Raw genomic sequence first — 26,672 nt, 5'->3', positions numbered from 1 at the left:
TTAAATGATGCTAAAATTACCTTTGCATGTAATTGGGAAAAAATAAAATACTATTTTTTTAAAATGGGGGCAACTAGGTGGCACAGTGGGTAAAGCACCAGCATCAACTCAGGAAGACCTCAGTTCAAATCCAGATTCAGACACTTTGACCTTGGGCAAGTCATTTAACCCCATTATCTTTGAAAAACATCAAAAACAAAAAATGAACTGTGCCCAGCATTGCCTGGTCCAGGAAACAGAAAAAAACTGTCTGAATTCAGCAAACAATGGAAGCAAGGAGTCCAGAAAGGAACTTTACATAAGAACCAAGAGGAGAATCTCAAATGTAGATTGGAGGGATTTGGTTGTATGGGAATAAAATGATACAACCCCATCCCCAGTTTGAGATGGTTGGCCAGATGAAGTAAATCCAAAAGACCAAGGTCTCCTCCATCCAGAAGCTAGAAGGGTGAATCCAACATATCCCCAAATGAAGAATGACCCATTAAATACCTAATAATGAGAGACAGAGAGTCAGCACCCCATTTAGACAGCCACTCGAACTGAGGAGACAGAGCCAGGCCAATAAAACAGGGACTCTGATTGAGGTTCAGAGGTTTTTGGCTTTTGTTGATGTCTGTAGCATGATAAGCCAGGGTTGGAAGGGACCCAAAGAGTATAAGGGGCAGGGACAGGAACTCACCTGCCCAGGGCAGAACAGATGAGCATGTCTGGACTTCCAGTTGGAAGAGGGGACATTTAGAGGCCGAAGGGTTTGCAAAGATCCAGCAATCAGAAGCCTTCATTTTACAGGTGAGGAAAGGGGCCCTAGAAAGGGGGGAGACATGTCCACAGTTCACAGAGGGAAGAAATCAAACCCGGGCTGTTTTCCCCAGTGGCTGCCACGTGCATTAGACCCACTGGACAAACATAGAGATGGACTTCCTCTGGAGTCTGACATTCCTGGGGATCCCTGCTCAAATGTTAGGAAGGTGAGGGGCCTGGGCAGCCCCTGGAAGAAAGGACATTGTCCACCCCACAGACACATGGGGCCAGAGGATCACTGTGGGGTTTGTATCCTGTGGGGAAGGGAAGGGAAAGAGAGTTTGGTAGGGTTTTTTCCCCTGCCCCGAGGATCCCCGACCTCCTCTGTATATCAGGCATGATGGTGCCCCCGGCAGGAATTGGAATCATGATCTGAGAGACAGCACCCACCAGAGGACTACACCCTCCTGTGTCTGAGAGAAGAAACTGAGGCAGAGAGGCCAGAGGATTTCCCTGGGGCTGATGGGGCTAATGGGTTCAGGGCTCCCAGACCAAATCTGGGCTTGTTTCAGCAGCTGCCTTCCTTGAAAGGGGGGGTTTCATTTAGTTGGCCTCCCAGGTCAGGTCCATAGACTTCTCTTCTTCTCTCTCCTTCCTCCTCCTCAACCTCCCCCTCCTTCTCCTCCTCTCCCCCCAAACCTCCTCAGATTTTGAACCAAGCTCAAAGTGGCTCCTGCCTCAGTAGATCTCAGCCACCTCCCCTCTCCCTGCCTCCCCTAACCTGTTCTCCCCTCTCTCCCACTCAGACTTGCCTCAGATCAGGGACCTGGAGGACAAGACTCCCCCCCACCCCAGAACTGCTGAGTCCTTTCCTCTCACCTAAATGCCAGCTCTATCCTGGGTCCCCACTGGACCCATGTTCCCAGGACTACACCAGGCCAGGCCACAGCCACTGGCAAACCCAAGGAGGGATAGGCTGGGACTACCTCCTCTGGCCTCACCACCTTTTCCCTCTCCCTTCCCAGCTCAGCTCTCCCCTCCAGCTGAATTCTCCCCCTAAGACAATGGAAGTGCTTCCAGGGCAGACCCCTGCCTCTTTTTCAACTCAGCAGCCTCAGTTCTCTCTGACCCCTCCCCAAAGCCAGCCAGACTCGGCAGGTTTCAACAAAGCCAGGCAGTCCTGGGGTACCCCGAAGCAAAAAGGACATTGATTTCTTCTCTCTGTGACCCCTGGACACAAGGCTCCCCGTCTAGGGCCCCGCTCCCACCAGTGAAGTGAACGCTTAAGATTGCAGGGTCTTGCACACCCTTTAGCCTCTAAATGGCCACCCCCCATTTCCTTGATGCCCGGGGTACACCGAGACTGACTCTCTGGGATTCAGAATCCTGCTAGTTCTGGCTGGGTTTGGGGAAGGACCAGGGAGAGAACTGAGGCTCCTGAGAGGGGAAAAGAGGTGAGGTCTGCCCTGGGGTGGACCCCCTTAGGAAGTAAACAGAGAATAGGACTTCTGTCGTTCCAGGGCTTCCATAAGACTTTGCCAGTGTGGCTCCGATGACATACCCCCATCTCTGGCTGGGTCAGGTACCATCACCTTCATTTTGCAGATCAGGAAACTGAGGTGGTGAGAAGCAAGGGGTTCCTAGGCTTTCAGTGTAGTCTCTTAGTTAAGCCTCGAGCTAGGTAGGATTCGAGGAGCCAAACCAACCAGCTCCCCATCTCCCAGCTGAGGAGCCTGAAGCCCGGGATCTCCCTGGTAAAGTCCCCTGCCTTCCTGCCTCCCCAGCCGGGCTGTCTCCCCGGGGCCGCCCACTGCCCCCCTGCTCTTACTGTCCCCAGCACACCCGCTCCCCACAAACAAGGAGATATACATCTGGAAACACAGTAACATCTTTATTTGCAATTAACCTGAGGATGAGAAAAGTAACTTTGTGACAAAGCGCGAGGCCCCTCCCCCCAGGCGGGCAGCTGCAGAATCCCTCACATCCTGGCACAAGGCCCTTTCAACACCTTCACTCCCGAGCTGGCACTGGGATGCCCAGGGCCCTAGGTGGATGCTGATAGGTCCCACGAAGAGTCTGCTTGAGAGAAGCTGGGGGGTCCAGCAGGGTCACCCCACCAGCAGTGCAGAAAAGAACAGAGGGAAGGAGGAAGGAGCAGGGCACAAGGCCACGTAAGCAGGGGAACTGGGTCAAAATATCGTGCAATGCTCGAACCCGCAGGCCTGGACCTGCAGAGCCTGTTCGCGAATCTCCCGAACCAGCTCATGGAAGGCCTCCTCTACCCCCTGTCCAGTCTTGGCTGAGGACTCCACGTAGGGCACCCCAAAGCTCCTGGCTTTATACTGGCCCATGTTTGAGTTCACCAGCCTGTGGGCCTTGTCGACCTTGTTGGCCACCAGCACCACGGGCACCTGACTGGTGCCCTTGATCTTCCGAAGCTGGTCCCAGAGGAGGCTCACGTCCACGAAGGTCCTCATGAGGTCGACCGTGTAGACCAGGAGGAAGCCCTGACCCGGCGGATGCAGTCCTCCCGCAGGTCCCGGTACAGCTCCCTTCCGGAGGTATCCATAATGGCCAGCTGGCAGGGCTCCCCGTCCACCAGCAGCTGCCCCTGGTACAAGTCTCTGGCCGTGGGCTCGCACTCCTCCACGAAGCGGTTCTCGAGGAAGCGGAGAGTCAGTGCGCTCTTACCCGCACCAGAGCTGCCCAGCAGCACCACTCTGTAAGACATCTCGGCTCTGCCCCGGCTGCCCACCTGGGGGTAAGGGAGGAAGGGGAAAGGGGCTACGGTTCACTGGCTCTGACATCACCCCGGCAGTCAGGCTGTCAGCAATCCCACTTTACAGCTGGGGAAACTGAGGTCTGCCGAAATGTAGAGCTTTGTCCTGGCTCTGCCATCTACTAAGTAGCTAAGGCTGGTGTTGAATTAGCGTCCTGCAGACCCCACGCCCCACCCATGAGGACCCCGAGACTGTCCCCAGACGACTCCCCACCTGGTTCTGGGACCCCGGCTTCGGAGGGGGCTGAGAATGGGACCCCGGGAGCTTGCTGAACCTGAGACCCAAGTGGGGACTCAAGATTCCCGACGGGCTCCCTAATCCTTCCGAGCCGGTCCCGGGCATTACATGGGGGGGGGGGCATCAGCCACTACCTGCTAACCTATTAACTACCTCCCCCCACGTTTGGCTGCCCAGCCTCCGCGCCTTCTGCCTCTACTTACCCTTTGGGAGTTAGCGAAGAAGCCTGGCGACGAGGCACAAGACCAAGAATTCAGAAGCAGCACCGAGATCCTGGGCCTGTCCACGCCCACGAACCTCAAGTCCCGGGGGCCGCCCGCCCCCATACCGCGGAGCCTCCTGGGAAGCCCGCCCCCTCCCCACCCCTATCACTAGGACTCTTCAAGGGCCAAGGGAGCCGGCCCTTGTCTGTGGGGGGCGCCTGCCCCAAATTTCAGACGGCCCCGAGCCCCGTTCTGCACCCGCAGGGCCCCCCATCGATGTCCAGAGCAGGAGGCAGAGGGCTCCCCTTTCCGAGCCCGGAGGGGCTGGGGCTCCCAGCCACTGCTTCTGGGGGGCATTGCTTTCTCCCCAAGCCCCGCCCAGCCCGAGCCCGGAGCCTCAGCACCATTGTTGGGACCATCCTGTCTTCCTCCTCCTGCCTTCCATCCTCTGGGGGCCCCTGCCTTGGCCAGGTCAGCCCCTCCCTGCCCTCCTGCCTTCTCCCGATCCCCGCCCTCAGGCTAATACCATCAGGCCCCTGTCTCCCGGCAGCCCACCTCACACACCCTCGGAAGCTGGGTCCCAACCTGCCATCCTAACCCAAGCCCCATCCCTCCCTCTGCCTCGGCAGCACCCTCCTTCTGTCCCGGCCCCTTTAGACTGGAGTCTTTTTCTTCTTGGGAGTGCTGTGCAGAGAGCCGAGTTCAAATCCTACCGCAGCCACTCACCAGCCTTATAGCAGGAACAGCTTGGTTCCCTTCTCTGGCCTTACCTCAGTCTCTGATCTTATCTCATCTCTCCCCCTGCCCCCCGGACCTGCTTCCTCCCGACTCCCTTCCCCCCACCTCACCTCTTCTCTTCCCCCCTCCAGATCCCTGGCGGTCTTCCCTGCCCATTCCCTTGCCAAGAACCGGAGGGCCCTGGACCCTGGATTTTGCTGGGCCGGGCCTACCCAGGTGGGGTCACAGCACAGTCCAGGTGCCATCTACTTTCCCTGGGAGGCTCAACTCTGGCACATGCCATCCAAAGGTATGAAGCCTGGAAGTGCAAGATGAGGCTGCCCGTGTGCCAGGGCTTTGGCGGTGAATCCCTGGGGGCACTTCTGGGGCAAGAACAAAATGCTGTTTAAAAAAAATAGATTGATTTTTCCAGAGTTCTTGGGGGAGACAAAAGAAGGGCCCAAGTTTTAGACGAAGCAGGCTCAGTGAGGCAGCATGTGTGATCCTTCTTACTGGACTCTTTTAGACACCTCCAGCTCCCAGACCCCAAAGAAAGGAGACATCGACCCCCCCCCCAGATCTGTGTTCCAAGGCTTTCATGATTAAGAGCCAGGCCTCAGAATGGGAGGAAAATCCTAGAGGACTTGGTGCAGTCAGGAGCCTCTCAAGGTGCCCCCATCCACCAGGGACAGGCCTCAGTCACACAGTGGAAACCCCTCCCTCCCCTGGGCTGCTGATTTATAAAACCCACCAACCAAGCCTGGCCAGACCTTGGGAAGCTCGGATCCCAAACTGCCTGGAAAGGACAGAGGCCCAGAATGGAAACTTGGGGACCAGGGAAAGAAAAACAAGGGGCTGTGTCCCTTTTTCTCAGTTGAATGCTTGTAGAGTACAGTTTTTAAAATCGAGTACAGGGGGAATAGTGGCAGCTGGGTGGAAAAGCAGATAATGTGCCATGCCCAGAGAAAGCCCTGGACTTGGATCCCAGCTTCAGACACTTCCTAGCTGGGTGATCTTGGACCAGTCCCTTCACTTTGTCACCCCAGTTTCCTTACTTGTATAATGGGCCAGAAAAGAAAACACAAAGCCTTCCAGGATCTCTGCCAAGGAAAGCCCAGATGGGGTCATGAAGAGGCAGACCTAACTGAAAGACTGAACGTTGACAAATAGGTCCAGTAGGAAATACAGATCACCATCATGTCACATGACCACTTTTTCATATGGGGAATGGGGGGGAGGCATGGTTGGCTCCTCCAGATAAGAGGTGTCAGCATGCTATTATCGGAGGCCAAGATGGCATCGAAGGCGGGCATATGCAAAGGCAGAACTTCCCAGAGCAGCCAGAGGTTAACTGACCAATTATAAAGATCTGAATCAGGAGGACGCCCCACCTGCCTGCTTCACCAAGGTTCCCAAGGGGGCTGAGACATACCCAGGACAAAGTTCCTCTGTAGGCAGACCCTACCTGACCCACAACAGTGCCAGCCTCTGCCAAGGACTATCACAGCCAGACCCACCCCCCATCTCCTAGAGGCTACAAGTCAGATCAGGGTCATCTGGGAGTGATAGAGATAGAGAGCTCACCTGGGGTTAGAAGGACCCCAGTACCCATCTGACTAGCCCTGTGGCCTTGGGCAAGTCACTTAACTCCCATGTCTCCCACCTACACCAAACAGGCCCCTTCTACACCCCCCCCACATTCCATCACTTTAGTTTGATTTTGGGGATGCTGACTGGGGGCCAGTTCTTGGCAGGGCTCCTCACCAACACCCCAGACATGGCCTTCTAGGACACCTCAAGGCTTGACTGTCCCCAGACAACCAATACCCGAAGCCCAGGGGCAGGAGGGATAATCATTCAAGATGGCACTGCTCTCCAGAGTCCAGGGCCTCCACTGGGGTATCATGATTTTGTATAATAGGGAAAGTCCAAGAAAGAAAATCCCCCCAGCCCCTGCCCACTAAGATGTTCCCATATTCCCACAGTGCCAGATGAGAGACAAAGCTGCCAGAAATCCGATTGCCTCTGGGGCCTGGGCAGCCAAGGGAGGCCTTAGACAGGAGCAAGAGGGAGTCTTTGGCCTGGTGGGGAAACCAAGGCAGTGAGGTGGTCATCCCTTCTCCACGTGAAAAAATAAGCAAAAATCCCAAAAGTTGGAGTTCCCAAGAGGCTCCTGGAGACATCCTGGTGAGGCCTAGCAGGTCCCGGATCCAGGGGATCTGGCAAGGCCAGATGGAGGCCTGCAGGCCAAGGGTGGGGTCGGGCAAGGGGACAGGGGCAGGCAGGACTGGGGAGAGAGGCACAGCCTCACAGGATCATGCAGGGCTTGGGCCCATAGCCCAGGTCCTGACCAGCCATGGAGAGGCCCTGGAGGACCCTCCAGTTCTCCAGAACCAGCTCCCAGAAGGGCTGTTCCACATCCTCTGGTTCCAGACTGAGATCTCCATGAAGGGCACTCTGAAGCCCTTGGCTCTTCCTGTCCCACAGCTGAGTCTACCAGGCAGTTGGCCAGGTCTACCTTGTTGGCCACAAGCACAATGGACTGTTAAAAACCGGTTGAGGCATAATAGAAAAAGCAAAACAAAAGGCAAATGAGGAGAGGAATGCCTTAAAAAGTAGGATTGGCCAGTTGGAAAAGAAGATAAAAAAGCTCTCTGAAGAAAATAACTCCTTCAAATGCAGAATGGAACTAAAAGAAGCTGATGAGTTTGCAAGAAATCAGGAAGAAAGAAAACTCTTTCAAAAAAGCCAAAAATTAGAAGAATATTTGAAATATCTCATTGGAAAAACAACGGACCTCGAAAATAGTTCCTGAAGAGATAATATAAAAATTATTGGGCTATCTGCAAGCCACGACCAGGAGAAGAGACTAGACTTCATTTTACAAGAAACAGTACAGCAAAATTGCCCTGAGATCCTAGAAGCTGAGAGTAAAATAGAAATCCAGAGAATTCACTGGTCACCCCCTGAAAGAAATCCCAAAAGCAAAACTTCCAGGAATATTATAGCCTAATCCCCAAACTCCCAAGTCAAAGAGAAAACTCTAAAAGCTGCCAGAAACAAACAATTCAACTGCAGAGGCTCCATAGTCAGGATTACACAGGGTTTTGCAGGATCTACATTAAGGGCTTGTACAGATTGGAATAGGATATTCCAGAAGGCAAAAGATCTTGGTTTACAAGTGAGAATTAACTACCCAGCAAAACTGAACATCTTGTTTCAAGGCAAAAGATGGACTTTCAAACATTCCTATTGAGATGACAAGAGCTGAACATAAATTTTGATCTCCATGTCCAGGACTCTGGTGAACCATAGGGTGGGTGGACGAGAAGGATTAAGTATGAAGAAGTTGATGATGTTGAACTGTTTGTATTCCTGCACGTGGAAAAAGATACTGATAGCTCATATGAACTTTCTCATTTATAAAAGCTGTTAGAAGGAGCATATATAGACAGGCACAGGGAGGAGTGGAATGTAATGGTATAATATAGTAAAAAGATGGAGTTAATGGGTGATAAAGGAAAGTACTGGCAGGAAGGGGAAGGAGATGAAGACGAAGCTAAGAAATTTTACATAGGAGTCAAGAAATAGCTTTTTTCAGTGGAGTGGAAAGGGGGAAGGAAAGGGGGAATGAGTGAGCCTTCATTCTCATCAGAAATGGCTCAGATAGGAAATAACACACACAGTTAAGAGGGTGATGAAATCTATCTTAGAGAAAAAATGGGAAGAGGGATGGGAAAATGGGGAATGGGGGGAGGGAAGGGTGGGGAATAGGTGATAGAAGAGAGGGAAGATTGTGGGAGAGGGTACACAGATACAACACACTTTTGGACAGGGCCAGGATGAAAGGAGAGAGAGAAAAGAATAAATGAGACTGGGGAAGAATAGAGTGGAGGGAAATACAGCTAGTAATAGCAACTGTGAGGAAAATATTGAAGCAACTAAAGAAGTCTTCTCACCTCAGAGACAGAGCTATTGGAACATAGACTGAAGCACATTTTTTTCTCTCACTATTCTTGATGTTTCTCATATTCTTGGGTAGGGGGATGGGGGCTTTATGTTTACTCTTACCACAAAATTATTGTAACACAAAACAAATAATCCAAAGTGGGAAGAGCTACTGGAGAATGTCACAAAAAATGATGGGTGTGTAGATGTTGTGAAACACCACTGTGCTGTCAGAAATGAGGAGAGGAACCATTTCCAAGCAACTTGGAAGACCTGGATGAACTGATGAAGGAGGAAAAGAGCAGAACCATAGGAAAATTTATACAATCAACCACATTTTAAAGACAAACAAGTCTCTTGAAAACTCTGATTAATGAAATGATCAACCTCAAGTCCAGAAATCAGATGATGAAGTATGCTACCCACCTCCAGAAAGGGATGGGATGGATGTAAGGGGCAAAAGGAGATCAGGCCAATATAAGATCTTGTTTTGCTTGACAATGAATATTTTTTTTTGTTTCTGCGAGGCAATGGGGTTAAGTGACTTGCATAAGGAAACACAGCTAAGTAAGTATTAAGTGTCTGAAGCCAGATTTGAACTCAAGTTGCCCCAGAAAATGAATATTTATTACAAAAATTAATTTTTTCCAGGGAGGTGAAGAGAGAGACACAAGAGATTTTGAATAATTAAAAAGATTCTAAAATGGCAGTACCAAAAGAATAAGCCAGGTTTTTGGCGATGCACCCCTACCCAGTGACCTCCGGGAACCACAACTCTGGTACTAGTCTCCCCTTTTCCATGCTCAGTACCAGGGTTTGCAGCCTGGCAATGGTCTCATTCTCCTTGGGGAGTTCATAGGTATGTAAAGAGGAGCAGGAGATGCTTCCATTCTGTTTGTTGGAGGCAATGTCACAGGTCCTAAGTCTCTTGAGTTTGGAAGCACTCTCCCTGCAGTGCAAGTTCCCTTCCGGGGGAATTCCAAAGGCTAAGGGAATCTCAGAGATCTCCCCAACAAACACTAGCTTGTTGGGAAACTGAGGCAGGTCCTCAGGCAGTAAATGGTTGTCAATATCCACAAAGCAGAGATTGGCCTGAAATGGGGGACAAGGGAGTGATGGTGAAGAAAAGGAAAGAAAGAGGAAGAGGAAAGAAAAAGAAGAGAGAGAAAAAAGAGGGAGAGAGACAGAGTAGAGAAGTAGCATTCACACAGAAGAAAGAGGGCTCAAGAAATGAATAAAAATAATTATATCAACATATACATCGGTGGTGCTTTAAAGTTTACAGAATAAAACTTACCTTGTTACAAAAAGAGAAATGATGATCTTGATGATCTTAAAAAAAACATGGAAAGATGCATTAAATGAGTGAAATGAGAACCAAGAGAATATAATATTTAGTAAGCGTGTTCTAAGAACTCTGAACAAATACGTTATTGACTATTATGAACACCCAAACTATTAATGACATATGAAGAAAGATGCTACTTGCATACAGAGAAAAAAGTGACAGATCGTATGTAGAGAATAATCTTACACATACATTCCTATTTGTATCTAATGGTAACCATCTCTGGGAAGCAGAAGGGGAAAGAAGAAAGAAATTGCATGTTAAGTTATGATATGTTTAAAAGGAATAGCAAGTTATACATAATAAATTTGCAGTTTCATGTACAAACAACTTTTTATAGTGTCATAGAAATGTTTTAGACCATAAAAATAAACGCTTAAAAAAAGTTTGTTTAAAATAGCATTCCTGACATCAGGAGTGTTTCATTCTACATGAAGAGAACACATTTACAGAGATAAAGCTAATCTGAGATGGACCAGGATGGGCCACAGGGAGAGAAGTTGAAGAAGAAGTCCATTCTAGGCAGGAGGCATGATGTATATAGATGAAATTGGGTAAGAGACAGAATGTTAAAGTTCAATAGTCCAGTTTGAAGGTCAAATCTAGTGACTGGGGGGTGGGAAACAGCATGAACAATGGAGGAATGGACAATCACATGTAGAAAAAACTGCAGAATAAACCTTAGGGATTGACATAAATCCCTTGCATTAAGGCAATCAAGGTGTGGTGATCTACTAAAGCAGCACCTTCAACTTTTAGGTATTGGCAGTGTTTAGGTATTTTAATTCCATTAAATAGTTTAAAATATACTCAATTAAACTGTGGTATATGTCATGGAACACTATTCTATTAGAAACCAGGATGGATGGGAATTCAGGGAAGCCTGTAGGGATTTGCATGAAGTGATGCTGAGTAGGATAAGCAGAGGCAGAAAAACGTAATACACCCTAACAGAAACATGGGGGTGATGATCAACCTTGATGGACTTGCTCATTCCATCAGTGCAACAATCAGGGACAATTTTAGGGTATCTCCAATGAAGAAAACCATCTGTATCCAAAGAAAGAATTGGGGAGTTTGAACAAAGACCCAACACTATTACCTTAAAAAGGTATATTATTGAATAACACCCACCACCTTTTGAAGGCCACCACCACCACCTTTCTTTTTTTTAATTTTAAGGCAATGGGGTTAAGTGACTTGTCCAAGGTCACACAGCTAGGAAATTAAGTGTCTGGAGCCAGATTTGAACTGGGGTATTCCTGACTCCAAGGACAGTGTTCTATTTACTGAGACACCTAGCTGCCCCCACCACCACCTTTTGAAGGCCACATTTAGAACTTCCTTAAAGAAGGAACATAGCTAACTGTAGAAGTCAATTGCAAACTGTTTTTAATGACTTCAATGGATTAAAATGTTTTTATCATCCATTTTCCAGTAGAAATAAAACAAATTTCAACAACAAATGTGGTATAAAGGCAAGATAGTGGTGATGATCCTGATTAGGAGCTTGATTATTTTGATCAATGTCCTCTTGATTCATTTATAGGTAGGTGGAGAAATATTTTATCTCCAATATCCCAAAGGTAAAGGGCCAAATGCAGTAATGATTGTTTTGACAATGGTTACAGTTTTTTCATTAAAACCTTGCCTAAAAAAATTTTAATGGTCAACTAAAAATTGAGTAGCCTTAGAGTTTGGCTGTCTAGAAAGTAAAGTAGGAGTTTCTTGTTTAGAAGAGATGAAAGTCAGACTAAGATGAAAAATTGCTTTGTCCATAATGTCTATAATGCCCCTAGAGGTTCTTCTAATAGTCTATCTATCTTTCTGTAGTATCTAATGACCCAGGCACATGTAAGAATAAGAAAAACACTCTAGAAATCCAATAATGCAAACCTCTGAGTCTGTAATATTCTATAGAGTCCTCGTCTAGGTTTTTATTTTTTTCTCCTAGCAAAGGGAAGGAGATAGCTCAGGCAAAAATGTCTTTGATTTCTTTACTGATATAGGTTCCAACACTATTTTCCTTCCAACTCAGGAAAGAAATTGTTCTTAATTCAAGGCAGTTCAAGCTAAAAAGTAGTAAGGTAGCAAGGAATATTGAACAGCATTCTGAAACTTCACTGGTCAGGTCAGGAAGCCTTGCTTCAGTACCAACTCTTCCTTGCCACTGCTGCTCTAAGTACAGGGAACTGGAAGAAAGGAAAACAAATAGCACCCTCCCTTAAGTAGCTCAAATCTAAGCCGACACACAATCTAAAAAACATTAAATAGAAAATAGAGAAGAAAACAGAGAAAAAGAACTACCTGAATGAGAGGCTTCACAACTTGCAAGAAGCCAGAGAAGGCAGGAAATCAAGATAGAAAGTGATGGTATTGCAGGTTGTATCTGGGAAGTATCCCATAAAGGAACAGGAAAAAGGTCAATGCCATCAGATCAGATGTAACACAAAGAGGGTTAGGTTACAAAAATTCTGGGAAAGTAGGAGAGGTTTAGATGTGAGGACTTTCAAAGGTCTTCCTGGTCCATTCTGGTCTGTGATCCTAAGCAAGAACATTCACTTTTCTTAGCCCCATGCATAAAATGGTGACAATAAGGGTACATAGCTCATAGATTACAAAAAAATTAATAATCAAGTGATACCATACATGCATAATATATACACAGTAATCATTGTAAACATGTACATACCCTGGTATTTCTACATATGTACATAGAAGGAAGTGGCAATCCACTCCAGTATCTTTGCAAAGAACAGTCTATGGATAGTAATGGCCTGACCCATGGGTCACAAAGACTTGGGTCTAAGTGAATGACAGAAAACAAAGACATCCAGATACATAATCTTAATACTGTCATACTGTGTGTATCACTCACAGTCAACAAACACTAACGATTCATAGCCACACTATAAACACATACATACATCATAAATACTGATGAATACCATCAATAAGCGGGCAGGATATTAAGAAATGTCAACATCCCTGGTTATTGCCACCAGAAGTTATAGAAAGGTTAGACTCACAGAGACCAATCTTAAAAACCAATCCACATTTTTCAAAGCCAATAATGGAAATTTTAGATTGAAAAAACAAAACAATAGAACTTATTAAATGAATAGAACCCATTATCAATTGACCAAAATTAGATACAAAATTTTCCTTCATGATTTAAAAATAAAAAATACCAAAAATATAAACTACTAAAATATAACTAAATATATAAATACAACTAAAAATAGATAAATATAAAAACTACTAAAAATATAAACACTAAGTATCATTGAGAAATCAACAAACCAAATTCACTCCACTATATTCTGAATATCATTGCAGAGGAAGGTATTGAGCCCAATCTTCAGTTCACATATAACATCGGTCTACATATAACGTTGGTCCAAATTCATTGTTGGAGTTCCGATCCAACCATTGTAGAGAAATTTGGAACTATTTCCGGAGGGAAATAAAACTGTGCATACCCTTTAATGCAGCAATTCCACTACCTGGTCTGTATCCCAAAGATCATAAAAAAGGGGGAAAGATGCACATGTAAAGGAATATTCCTAGCACCTCTTCTTGTGGTGACAAAGAATTCGAAAGTGAGGGGATGCCAATAAATTGCAGGATGACTGCAGAAGTTATGGTCTATTGATACAGATTTAACTTACATGAATTGATGCTTAGTGAAGTGATCAGAACCGGGAGACCATCATACACCTTTGCTAAACCCAAAGAGCATGATGGAGACCAGAACTGGATACGTTTGGAGATCTTTATTTCCCGGGGACTGCCTGTGGATGAAGAGTACCCAAAATCAGACAGTCCCTGAGTGTTCAAGGGATAGGGTTTTTATAGTATGGGGGGGGGGGGAGCGATACTGAGAGCAAGCAAGATACAGGAACAAAGACAGCAGTTAGATATATTTTCTTGTCATACTACTACAAACATAAGTAAACATATGGTTCAGTATAGATAGAATGGGGGGCTCGAAAGCGGCCACGAGGATGAATGAGGAGACGAACTTGGGATGGCCTTGGACAGAGAGAAAAGGGCAGAAACAGGAAAAATCAGCGTTGGGCTATGATGCCGGGACTGCGGAGAGGTCCACGGCTTCCTTCTTGGCCATCACGCGTCTGTGGAGGGACGGAGAGGGCCGAACCGGACGTGATGGCTCTTCGGGGAGGCCGCACACTGTTGGGGAGACCAGCTGGAGACCTGTCCTCGGACAGCCAGGGGCGCGGCTTTGGAGCGTCGGGTTTCAGCATCCTCGCAGTCCCTTCTCCTGGTGGGCCGATCTGAGGAGGGAGGAGAGGCGCTGCAGGTTCATGTCCCCGGTTGCCATGCAGAGACGCATGCTAGAAGACGAGCCTGACCTGTTGGCCTCGGCACCTTGCACCCACAGGTCTGCAGATGCCCATCGCCGCCCCAAAATGACACCCCCCCAGTTTGGTTCCTGGCAAAGACAAATTGGAGACGAAAGCCTAAATCTGATCAAAGATGTGAGGCGATTTCTCACCCTAAGTATATGGTCTTAAAATGGAAGGAGGCGTTATTCTGGGCTTTCACCTTGGCTCGGAGAATCCCTTGCTGCCATTCGGGTCTTCTCCACTCTTTTGGAGGCTGAAGGCCGGGGAAGGTGCTGCTGCCTGGAGAAGATGCCCAGAAGTCACCTGGCCCTCCGTGGTGGCCCAGGAGAGGAAGTTTCTAAGGACAGCATGGCATAGGACGTAAGACTAGGACAAAGGGACTTAGTAGATTAAACTAGGTAAATTCCTTCTCTCGGAGAGTTGAAAATAAATAACCCTAACCAACGCATAAGAATTTGTGTTGCTGAAACTAGCTAGGTCGTTCCCAGTTAATCAGGATGCAGGATTTCAATCACTTCCAATATCTTCAGGTTTTCTTGAAATCGTCTTCTGCATGTCTTTCTCGTAGCACAATATTCTCTGGCATTCGTACACTGTAAATTGTTCGGTCATTCTCCAGCTAATGGGCATGCCCTCAGTGTCCAAATCTTAGCCACCACTACAAGAACCACTAGCAATATTTTTATACAATAGATTCTGTTCTTTTCTTTTTAACATTTCTATTGGAATCTGGTTATAGTGGTCATCACTCTGCTACAATCCTGCAATTGTTTTTTTATTCAACTCTTCTACTCTCTTCACATTTATTTCTTGGAATAACCTTCCCTTCATATCTTTTTACAGTTCCTCTTCTAGCCAAGAAAAATTAACCTCGTCATACCTTGATTTTCCCTCAAAAATCACAAAGTCAGGACAACTCTTGTCTCCCTCCTGATCATCAAGGGTGTCCAATCAGGGACTGACGTGTACCCTCCAGACTCTTAGGTAGAAGGATTCATTCTTTATCTCAGTGAATCCTGGAGGCTGAAAAATACAGCAAATACAAAGTATAAATGATGAGAGCAAAGGACTCTGATGTAGACCTGAAGTGGAATGAAGTGAGCAGAACCAAGACGACATTAGACACAGTAATAGCAAGATTGGGTGAGGATCAACTATGAGAAACGTAACTCTTCTCATTCATGCAGCGATCAAAGTCACGTCTAAAAGCCTTGTGATGGAATAGGTCATCCACATCCAGGGAGAGATGGAATCTGCATGCATATCCAAATTTCATATTTTCATAGTTTAAAACATGTTTTATATTTTATGCTTTTTCCCTCAATGTTCCGATTCTTCTTTTACAAGATGAATTACATGGAAAAAAGTTTAACATAGTTGTACATGCATATTACTTGCTGAAAAGGAGAGGTGAGAAGGAAAGGAGGGAGGGAGAAAAATGTGGAAGACAAAAATCTTAGAAAAAAATCTAGAAAAAAGAATGTTGAAATTTTTCTTTGCATGAAATTAAGAAACTATTAAAATAAATGTTGAAAATTATCTCTACATATAATAGGAAAAAACAAGGAACAAACAAACAAGAAGATAAAAGCAAATAAATGAATAAATGAATGTAGCCCATCCCCAAAACAGGGCAATACATTTGAACTTAAGCTGAAAAAAATTGGCCCCAGCAGTTCATAGCTTGTGCCTGGAGAAGATAAGATGGGAAAAACAACTGGAAAAGAGGGGGTCACTGAAGAATCTCATAGTGTTGAGCTATAAAAATGAGTCTCCTCCAGGGTTGAGCTTTGAAAAGAAAATCCTCCTACCAACAAATCATTGGATATGTGATCCAGGGGTCCTTTAGTTCTCAGGTCAGCTCAGGATATAGAGATGTCCTATGAACCTTCTCTTCTCCATTGTTCCCTTTCACACATTTCAATTTACTATTTACTTTCATTTCTAGTGTGCCTACCCTGGTTCCTTTAGCTCATTCTCCTGGATTCTTTATTTCTTTCCTTCTGCCTTTCTTCCAATGCTGACCCATTTCCATTAACCTCCCCATTTCCACTTTGCCAAAACTCACTTTTGGGTCTTGGCACAGTTCCCGGTTCAATGCTGATGAACCCCAATGGTGCACGGGTGGGAATCCCAGGCTAGTGGAGGGGCAAAGCTCTGAATTCATCTTTCACTGTATGTACCTTTGAAACAAGAGTAGCAAAAACAAAGTTAAAGGATTGGGAGAATAAAGACTCAGACGTTTCAAAGTCTCTGATATGCTCTATAGGGTTCAAACAGAAGAGTAAGTCTCCCCTGCAAATGACAGCAAAAGACCTCAACAGTCCCATCCCCTTATTTGAGATGGCTGATGACCTAGGAGACCAAGATATCATAGAATGTTAAAATTCGAAGATACCTCAGTGTTCCTTTAGCCCAACCTGTAATTGAAAACACAAACAAGTGGTCATCTCAACTAGGCTTAAAGCTTTCTAGTGAGGTGGAATCAACTTTTTATCCTGAGGGAGTCCATCCAATTAGTGTTTGGTTATTTTTTGACTTGGTAACCTTTCACTCTTTGCAGGCTGCCCATTTTTACTGTTCCTATTTTGGCCCATTGGGTCCAAACACTACCAAACCCACTTCCACATGCCAAGCTACCACACCACATACAAATAATTGTCACCTTGTGACATTCATAGTGAGTCAGTAGCTAAAAAGGAAATTTTTCCTTCCCTGATGCTTCTTGGTCTTTCTATGATTGTATCATACGCCTCCCTGGAACTCCTGCTAATGTCCACCCATCGTCCTAATGGATTTCATGCCGCTTCTCCTCAGATTATCCAGCAAGCTGCAAATACACTGCAAGCTATTTAGAATGAATTCTGCCTTTTGCCCTTGCTTCAGCTGTAATTTTGTGGTTACTTTTTACTTTGCCTGGTTTGTAGTGTCCTATGACTCATGGGCATGCATATCATCAGTAGAAATAGATGTTAATGAGATGGGCAGTTTTTAATTTCCTAAAAGCACCACAAAATTTCTCAAATGAAATACAGTCTCCTATTCCATTGCTATTCAATTCTGGATTCAGCCCATTGTCCATTTATTGTTCCTATCCAAGAGTCTAAGTGACAATCTGGATGAACAAATCCCCTGTGAGGTGCAGGTCATAAAGAGTCCAGGTAAAACTGGGGTTTTCTTCACTTGACTTTTTTATTGTAGAGATAGTCAGAGCAGCTGCTTTGATATGGCATTGCTTTCCCTTCAGAGGCTGTGGAGTGTAGGCTTCATGTATATATGATAGTCCCATATGGGAATAGGAGGAATTGGAGAATTCTGTCATCTGGAGGGAGTTATACTCTTGTTTGGATTTGAGACATAATGTGCTCCATGACACTGACAGACTGATACAGTGGAACATAAATAGCAATTACAACCTACTGTTCAGAGTTCTGTTGCTGGCATTTTTATTTATTATGACTTGACTTCTAAAGGGTCTAATGCCTTCCCTAGATAAGGATTGGTGTAAATGATGATTAAAATCTCTTGTATGTCTAATTCATATGAATATAACTCAAATGCCTTTAAAAACATCATTAACACAGATATTAAAATCTGACAGAATTTAAAACAAACAGCATTAAGTTTTTAAAAATGAGAGAATATTAAAAGTTTATGGGGAAAAGAGGTTAGTTTGAACTAAATTTCGTTGCCTATTTATGTGACTTCCAATTCTGATTCTGTGATGACTCTTTGAATAACGGAGTATTTGAGTCCTGATAAGAGGAGGAAAATCCCTGGAAATGAAGAAATGAAGTAATTTAGAAACTAATGTAGAATATTATAAATATGGGGAGGATTGATGCAAAGTAGAATGATTTTACTGAAGGACATCCTGACAGGAGGGATGAGGGAAGCAGGACAACGTGAAATGAAAAAAGATTCAGAGAAACACAAGGCAGAAAAAAGTGACAGATTATGAAGGAACAAAGCAACTAAGAATGATTTTGGATTCTTTAAGCTTTCTTCAAATCAAGCTGCAGGGTTCAGCTAGGTGGCAAAGTGGGCCTAGGATAGGCCCTGGAATTTGGAGGAGCTGAGTTAAAATTTGTCTTCAGACATTTGACAATTAACTAGCTGAGTGACCCTGAGCAAGTCCAACTGTGAACTTCAATTGCTCCATTCTCCCCCCAAAAAGTAAAGCACATGTCAGCCTCGTTTTGATAGGATAGTTCCCTCCCAATTCTTTGCACAGACTTATTTCCACAAGAGTAAAGACTGGAGAGATGTCACCAGGTATCATTTGACACACATATCCAGAGGAGTGAGTGTAACACCCTCTGGTGGCCCAGTGATGAGAGTCAGGGTTGAGGTGACCAGGTGAGGCCATCATCCTTCTTCTCTTGTTGGTTCTTTCTCTTCTTGGCTGCTGGAATTATGAAGATAGCATGTGCTTCTTTCTCTCAGCCTAGAGAAGGCCCTCAGTATTCTTGAACTCTTTTCTTAGAAAGCTCTATCCTTCTCTTCTCTCTTTTCCCTTCAGGTCCTCAGGAAGAGATCTGAGGTAGGCGACCATTCAGAAGACTAGTGCAGGAATCAAAATTAAAGGTGATGAGGGCTGGAGCTAGCATTCATGGCTGTGTGAATGAAGAGGATTTATGTGAGAGAGTTGTGATGTAGTTGAAACAATAAAAGTTGGCAAAGAATCAGATGCTTAGATTGAGTGAGAACTGGGAATTGAGGATGACATGAAGTTTGTAGATATATCTGATTGGGAGAATGGTGCTACCCTCAATATTAATTTAGAAAGATGGGAAGGTTTGGGAGAAAGGATCATAGCTTGACATCAGATTTGTTGGATTTGAGATGCTTCCCAGACTTCTTGTCAGTTGGATTTGAGATTACAGCTCATCAAAGAGACTGGGGCTTACATAGATCTGAGAATCACTTGCATAAAGGTGATCATTGAACCACTAAGACACCAAAAGAGATGATATAGATCAAGAAGAAAGGATAGGGTAGAAGCTCAAAAGGACAGAATTGTCTACAATCACTCTATGATTTGATCTAATTTAACAAACCTTAATAATATTTTTAAATAGATGTTGCTATATAGAAAAATCCTTTTTTAAAATTGTATTTATTTAAGGCAATGGGGATAAGTGACTTGCCCAAGGCCACACAGCTATTCAGCTAGTATTATGTGTCTGGTGCCAATGCTCTATCCACTGCACCACCTAATTGCCCCATACAGGGCAATCCTAATTTCCAAGATATGTGAAATGAACAACTTTCAAAATATAGAGATTTAGCAAAATAAATCCAAACCATATGGGTACCAGATGAAGTGCATGTCATCTCCAATGTCCCTTCTAGCACTGAACTTGTCTAGAGGAAGTTTTCAATGAGACTTACAGAAGACACATTTATACCCTAACATTTTCATTCAGTTACAAAAGCAGCCATTTTCAGATGTGCAGTAAGCCAGAAAAATGCTAACCATTATAGAATAATAATAATAATATAAAAATAATGGTTCCTATCATTCCTTATCAAAGACCAAAATGACATCATTATGTTATAGACAAATTACACTCTGCCCAACTGTGGCTGATCAGGCCTATATGAGTTCAGAATGCTCCAGCATAAGTCAGGCACAAATAGTCAGTGTGAACACCTGAAAACCTGAACACCTGAAGTGTTTACACTTAGATATCTCACCTTTCCTGTGTTATTCATAGAGTTCATCTTCCTCTCTGATGGGGGCATTCCATGCTGGGCGGTCCTGTGCCCGTGTCTCCCATGCTATAGAATCAATTCTAAAGTTTTTAAGAGAGACCTTCAGGCCGACACTGTATCATTTCTTCTGACCTTCTTGTGAGAGTTTACCTGTGCAACTTCTCCCTAATATAGTCTTTTTGGTGAGCGTACATTTGACATTCTGCCAACATGGCCAGTCTATCAGAGTTGCACACTCTGTAGTAAGGTGGTAAAGTAATAAGCTTTGAACACTTGGCAGTTTAGCTGGAGAAAGCATCTCAGTGTCTAGTATCTCAAACTGACAAGTTTTGGCAACACCTCTGACAACCTCATCATCAATGTGGACCTCCCTGGAAAGAACACTGCCAAGGTAAGTTAACTTATCCACAGACTTCACAGCTTCTCCATATGCTTTAATCAATAGTTCCACTTTTGGATGATTTGGTGCTAGCTGGTGGAACCCCTGTGTTTTCTTGTTGTTCATTGTTAGGTCAAAGTTAGCCCAACCAGCAGAGAATTGATCCTTGCTTTAGTGGCTGCATTGAGGGCCAATCATCTGTAAACAGAAAATCATTCACTAACTTTCCCTGCACTTTGGTCTTGGCTTGTAACCTTTAAAAGATGAAGAATTTACTGCCACTGGGGTAGCTGACCTCCATGCTGTGTTCATCATCAGTGAAGGCCTATGAGAATATGGCTGAAGACATCGGGCTAATAAAAAAGCATGGGAGCAAGGACACACCCTTGTTTCATTTCACTGTTGGCTGAGAAATCACAAGAACGCTATCCACTCTCTAGAACCTGTACAAATTCACGTACAATACTGAGAGAACATTGTGTGATGAGCAAGTATGATAGGTCTCCTTCTTCACAACAATACAGTGAGCCAGGACAATTCCAACAGAATCATAATGGAAAATGCTACCCATAATCCAGAGAATGAATGACAAAGTCTCAATGTAGATGAAAGCATCTATTTTCCTTTTTTGTTTGCTTGGTTTTTTCCCTTTTTGATAATTTTCTGTTTTGTTCTGATTCTTTTTTCAGAACTGTGGAAGATTACAGTGGTAACATGATTAATATCTATGTCAGCCTCCTTGTTGTCTAGGGAAGGAAGTAGAGGTGGGGAAAAAGGAGAAAGATTTGGAAGTCAAAGTCTTATAAAAGTGAATGTTGAAAACTGTTTTTCCATGTAATTGGAAAAAAATAATATTTAATGGAAAAATATTTTAATTGCTAAAAGACTCATCAAATTCATGTAAAATCATCATTTTATTATATTCACAGCAGTGAATATCTGTCCAGTTATTCCAATCTTTTTTTAAAATTTCTATAAACTGGTCTTAGAGTCATATTTATATATTTTTTCTCAAAATATTTCCTTAGAAATAGATTATCCATTTGACCATAATTTTTGACAGAAATTATTTTCTTTTTGTTCCTTCCTGTTTGAGGTAACATAATTTAAAAAGTCAGTGATTTGGGGCATGTATTTTGTAAATGTGTATTTTACATGCCAAATCTGGTCAATTCATTTATTTTATTATTCATCAGTTTTCATACTGAAACAAAAAAAATGCTCTATACATTTCATTTGTTTTTGCCATTATCGTTGTATTATACTTACTATTATTATTTTGCTATTTGACTTCATTACTATTATAATTAGGCTTTCTGGTTGCAAAAATAGATTTGAGACCAATTTCTATTTCTCTCTTAAAGTTGTTATATGATGTGATTTTGATTATATTTTTTAAAGGGACTTAAATTCCTTAGGAGGTATTTGTGAAACATTGGGGCTATATTTCATCCAAAAGGTTTCCCTTTTTTAAAATAATTGTGTTTTATTATAAGATTATATGACTTGGGGCAGCTAGGTGGTGTAATGCATAAAGCACCAGGTCCTGGAGTCAGGAGTACCTGGGTTCAAATCCAGTCTCAGACACTTAATAATTACCTAGCTGTGTGGCCTTGGGCAAGCCCCTTTACCTCTTTTGCCTTGCAAAAAACTAAAAAAAAAAGATTTATATGACTGATTATTCTAATTATTTTCCTTATATAGTCATCTTTATATTCCCACCATTCTTTTAAGTTAGCACACCTATTTTATGAAAATAACACTGTAGCCTCTTTGAAAGGTTTTTATGTTAAAATGTTGTATCTATCATGAGACTTTTTTCCCCCTTGTTTTGTGTCCCTCGACATTGGGCATAGGAACACATTTCCTCATGATTTTTTTTAAATGTGTCTTTACAGTTTTGTAAAATTTTCTATGAATCATGAGATTTCTTTAGGTTACCTTCTTGATTTTGTGTCATTAGATTTGGGGTAAAGGATCACAATGTTCCTCTAATCTCTGGTCCTTATATTAAAAATGGATGGTACTGTGGTTTCATTGAAATTTCAGTTTTCTTGGCATAAAATGATCTCTAGTCATCCTTAAAAATACTCTTCATTTTTCTCCCATACTGTGGAATTTTCTTCAGCATTCACTTATTTTAGTAATGAGATTTTCCTAAATATATATATATATATAGCTGTTTTAAAATGTTTATTTTCTCATTTTTAGATTTTTAATTTTCAAATCCTGTATTTCACTGTACTTTATTTTATTTGTTATTATTATTTATTATTATTATTATTAGTTTATGTTTTAATTGTAGACTACTCAGTTATTTTTAGTCTCGTAAATAAGATACTTGTTTATATGTAACATCATTTTTCTATGCTTAATAATTTTCAAAAAATGCATTCTGATTTACCTTTTCTAGTTCATTTTTATTTGCTGTCTCTTTGCTATCTTTCCTTTGAAAGTGATTCTGAGGACCGCTAGGTGGCGCAGTGGATAGAGCACCAGCCCTGGAGCCAGGAGGACCTGAGTTCAAATTTGTCCTCAGACACTAGCTGTGTGGCCTTGGGTAAGTCACTGAACCCCATTGCCTTGCAAAAACTTCAAAAAAAAAAAAGATTCTCTTCTCGGATTTCGTTTTAAAAAATTTGAGGCCCGCCCTGATCCGGGGCCCGCCGCCTCCCGAGGCGGCTGGGGTCTCCCGGCCGGACCCTGGGGGGCTGCTCCCGCCCGCGCCGGGCAGCCCGCCCCCCCGGACCGGCGGGGTCGCCGCGGCCGCCTTGCGGCTGGCGGGCTGCGGCCGGAGGGGACACAGCTCCGGAGGGGGCAGAGCCCCCGGAGCACAGGCCGGCAGCCGCGGGTGGGAGCGAAGCCGCGGACTCGGCGCGGGAGCAGCCCCACCCCCAGCCTGTATGAAAACCCACGGACAACGTCAAATTTAGTGTCAGTGACAGGAATCACCTTGGCCCCGGTTTGGGGTTATTTGATTACGGAAGACTATTTCAATGTTGCACTAGGAGTTTTTGCTTTAGCCGGGCTGGCTGATTTGTTGCACGATTTATCGCTAGAAATGGGGCCAGCCAGAAATCTGCACTGGGAAGTGCCCCGGATCCACGCGCGGGGAAATTCTCATCAGTGTCCTCTCTCTTAGCTTGACATGTGCAGATCTCATTCCAGTTTCACTTACTTACGTGATTATTGCAAGAGATACAGTATCGATTGCTGCCGTTTTCACATCAGCTACAGAACTCTACCATCACCACCAACTCTTGCTGGATATTCCCATCCTTGCTATGCCACTACTAGGTTAAAGCCAACATTCATCAGGAAGGGGAATACAGCAGTTCACTTAATTTTAGAGCCAGCTTCTTTGGCAGCTCCAGTTTTCAATGATGTTGACAGCATTTATCTTCAAATACTTTAGTGTTTTACAGATTTCACCACAACTGCCTCAGCCTACAGTTATCATTATGACCGGTAAACAGTCCAGGTGATAAAAGGCAAATAAATGTCATCCACCATTATTATTTGGGAAGCAGCAAGACATCATTTACATCAGAACCATGTGGTAATCTACAGGACTCTCCCTTTTTTGTTAGTTTGGGAAAGACTTTATCAAAACATAAACCAGGTCAGTATCATCCCAAGTGAAGTCAAGTGCAGTGAAATTAAGCTTACATCATGTACTGCACCTATATGGAATTTTCCAATGTATTTTTAAAAAATACATAACTTGGAAATTTTTATCTTGGATTTCTTTTTTTTTAGGTTTCTTTTTGCAAGGCAGATGGGGTTAAGTGGCTTGCCCAAGGCCACACAGCTAGGTCATTATTAAGTGTCTGAGACCGGATTTGAACCCAGGTACTCCTGACTTCAGGGCCGATGCTTTATCCACTGCGCCACCTAGCCGCCCCATCTTAGATTTTTTAAAAATAATTTACAATTAGTCAATTTTGAATTTTTTAAAAGAAATATTTCCAGAAAAATAGCCTATATCAGGGTGGCTAAAGTGGCGCACTGGATAAAGCACCGGCCCTGGAGTCAGGAGTACCTGGGTTCAAATCCAGTCTCAGACACTTAATAATGACCCAGCTGTGTGGCCTTGGGCAAGCCACTTAACCACATTTGCCTTGCAAAATACCCAAAAATTAAAAAAAATTTTTAAAAAGTATTTTGAGGGGTAGCTACATGGCACATGTCAAAGGTTGCTTCATGTTTATTTGCTTTTTTCCTCTCATGGTATTATTTTCCCTTTTGTTCTGATTCTTCTTTCATAATATACATTATTTTCAATATGTTTAATTTAATTATTCTTGTATAATTTATATTATTTGATTGTAAAAGGAGTAAAGAGGGAAGTGCAGAAGGGAGGAAAAATTTTACTTTGCTTATAATTGGAAAAATTATTAAAAAATAAATGTCAAAAAGTATTTCTACATCTACTTGGAAAAATGAATGAACAAACAAGCACACAAAAAATAAATGTATAAATAATGGAGCCATCCCTAAAGATAGAATAAATTTGGCTATAGCAATTCATAGTCTGTGGCTGGAGAGGATAAGGTGGGATGAATAATTCGAAGTAAGAGGGTACACTGAAGAGTCTTACACTGTTGGAATATAAAACTTACTCTCGTCCAATGTTGTGCTTTGAAAAGAAAATCCTCCCACCAGCAAATCATTGGACATGTGATCCTCTAGTCCTTCAGTTCTCAGATCATCTACCCGAGTAGAAAATAACTCTAGAATAAGTCTTACAGATGGTCGGCAATCCTTTGCCTTAAGATGATTAAGGGGTGGCAACCTACTACCCCTTCAAGAATCACATTTTAATTTTAGATCCTTTGCTAAAATTTTAAACATATACATTATTCATTTAGTTCTCAGTTGGTATCAGATGGATGTCAGCCACCTATGGGCTCTTGGTAAGATCCTAGAGAATAAAACATTTATAAAATTAACTTTTGTTATTTCATTTTTAGCCTAAGAAAAATATTAATAGATGTAAATCATGAGAATGAAATCAATGTCAACTTTACAAAATTAACATTTGAATTTGTATTTTAGAAAAAAGAAAATACTGCTTCTCTTATCAGCAATAGGGAAATAATACACACATCCACACAAAAAAACACATAAATGTATATCTACATATAAACACACTTATCTTGTGATTGGGGAATAATTACATATCTTAAAATATATTAGTGTAAAATACTATTTTACCACAGAAGTCAGAACAATAGAAAGTTTTAGAAAGCTTTCTGTTAATGACACATGGGTGCAGGAGGAAAAGCACCACACTACCTTCCAAATGGAATGTCATTATTTTTTTATCCTTTAATTCAACCTTTTCCTTTTATTGATGGGAAAATTCAGATCTAAGGGACCTGACTTGACCAAGATCATATTTATATTTGAAAATATTCACATCTGAAAGTATGAAATTTAATATTTCTAACCAAATAATGAAGCTATTCTGTGAAATTTTATATACTTGACCCACTGCCTAATTCCTATTATCTCTTTTTTACCTTTTTTACCTTTTCTTTTCTTTTCTTTTTTTCCAATTAATTACAAAAGTAGTATCTACTGATTATTTTTGTAAGGTTTTGAATTTAAAAATTTTTCCCCAACCCTCCCTTCATTCCCCTCCCCACAGAAGGCTGTCTGATAGTCTCTATATTGTTTCCATGCCATACATTGATGTAAATTGAATGTTGTAAGAGCAAACATAAGAATAAACATAACCCCCCCCAATAAAATGAGAAACCTCAAGGAGAGAGAGAGAGAGAGAGAGAGAGAGAGAGAGAGAGAGAGAGAAAGAAATGTGCTTCAGTCTGTGTTAAGATTCCAATGGCTCTGTCTCTGGGTGAGTTACCTTCCTTATAATAAGTCCACCAGAGAAGTTGCTTCACTATTTTTCCCACAGTTGCTATTACTAGCTGTATTTCCCTCCAATCTGTTCCTCCCCACTCTCATTTATTCTATTATCTCTCTCTCTCCTTTCATCCTCTCCCTGTTCAAAAGTGTGTTGTATCTGAGTACCCTCTCCTTCAATCTTTCCTCTCTTCTATCACCTATTCCCCCCTTCCCTCCCCTCATTCCCCCTTATCCCATCCCTTTCATCTTATTTTTCTCTAGGGTAAGATAGATTTCCTCACCCTCTTAAGTGTGTATGTTATTTCCTCTCTGAGCCATTTCTGATGAGAATGAAGGCTGACTCATTCCCCCTGG

At 43.3% G+C, this 26,672-nt stretch overlaps 1 protein-coding gene and 1 pseudogene across 1 annotated transcript; one reads left to right on the top strand and one right to left on the bottom strand.

Annotated features, from left to right (window-relative positions):
• Positions 1 to 2,636: 2,636 nt before the first annotated feature.
• On the bottom strand, positions 2,637 to 4,121 carry LOC141515929 (GTPase HRas-like). Its single transcript, XM_074227342.1, has 2 exons — positions 3,965 to 4,121; positions 2,637 to 3,499 (listed from the first exon to the last, which is right to left on the bottom strand). Exons 1-2 carry the CDS (start codon positions 4,085 to 4,087, stop codon positions 3,218 to 3,220), a joined length of 405 nt encoding a protein of 134 aa, XP_074083443.1. The 5' UTR covers positions 4,088 to 4,121; the 3' UTR covers positions 2,637 to 3,217.
• A 16,154-nt stretch (positions 4,122 to 20,275) lies between these two features.
• Positions 20,276 to 23,943, top strand: LOC141517200 (cardiolipin synthase (CMP-forming) pseudogene; annotated as a pseudogene).
• The last annotated feature ends 2,729 nt before the right edge of the window (positions 23,944 to 26,672 follow it).

Source organism: Macrotis lagotis, chromosome 3 (assembly GCF_037893015.1).
Source record: "Macrotis lagotis isolate mMagLag1 chromosome 3, bilby.v1.9.chrom.fasta, whole genome shotgun sequence".
Taxonomy (NCBI): Eukaryota; Metazoa; Chordata; class Mammalia; order Peramelemorphia; family Peramelidae; genus Macrotis; species Macrotis lagotis.
The sequence above is the reverse complement of the archived record's forward strand: the minus strand, read 5'-3'. Positions and strand labels throughout refer to the sequence as shown.

Bases quoted from the DNA above. Each gene is read 5' to 3' on its own strand.
- LOC141515929 (XM_074227342.1), bottom strand. From the start codon at position 4,087: ATGGGGGCGGGCGGCCCCCGGGACTTGAGGTTCGTGGGCGTGGACAGG. The intron at 3,500-3,964 runs GTAAGTAGAGGC...CCTTACCCCCAG, and splicing joins TCTTCGCTAACTCCCAAAGG to GTGGGCAGCCGGGGCAGAGC.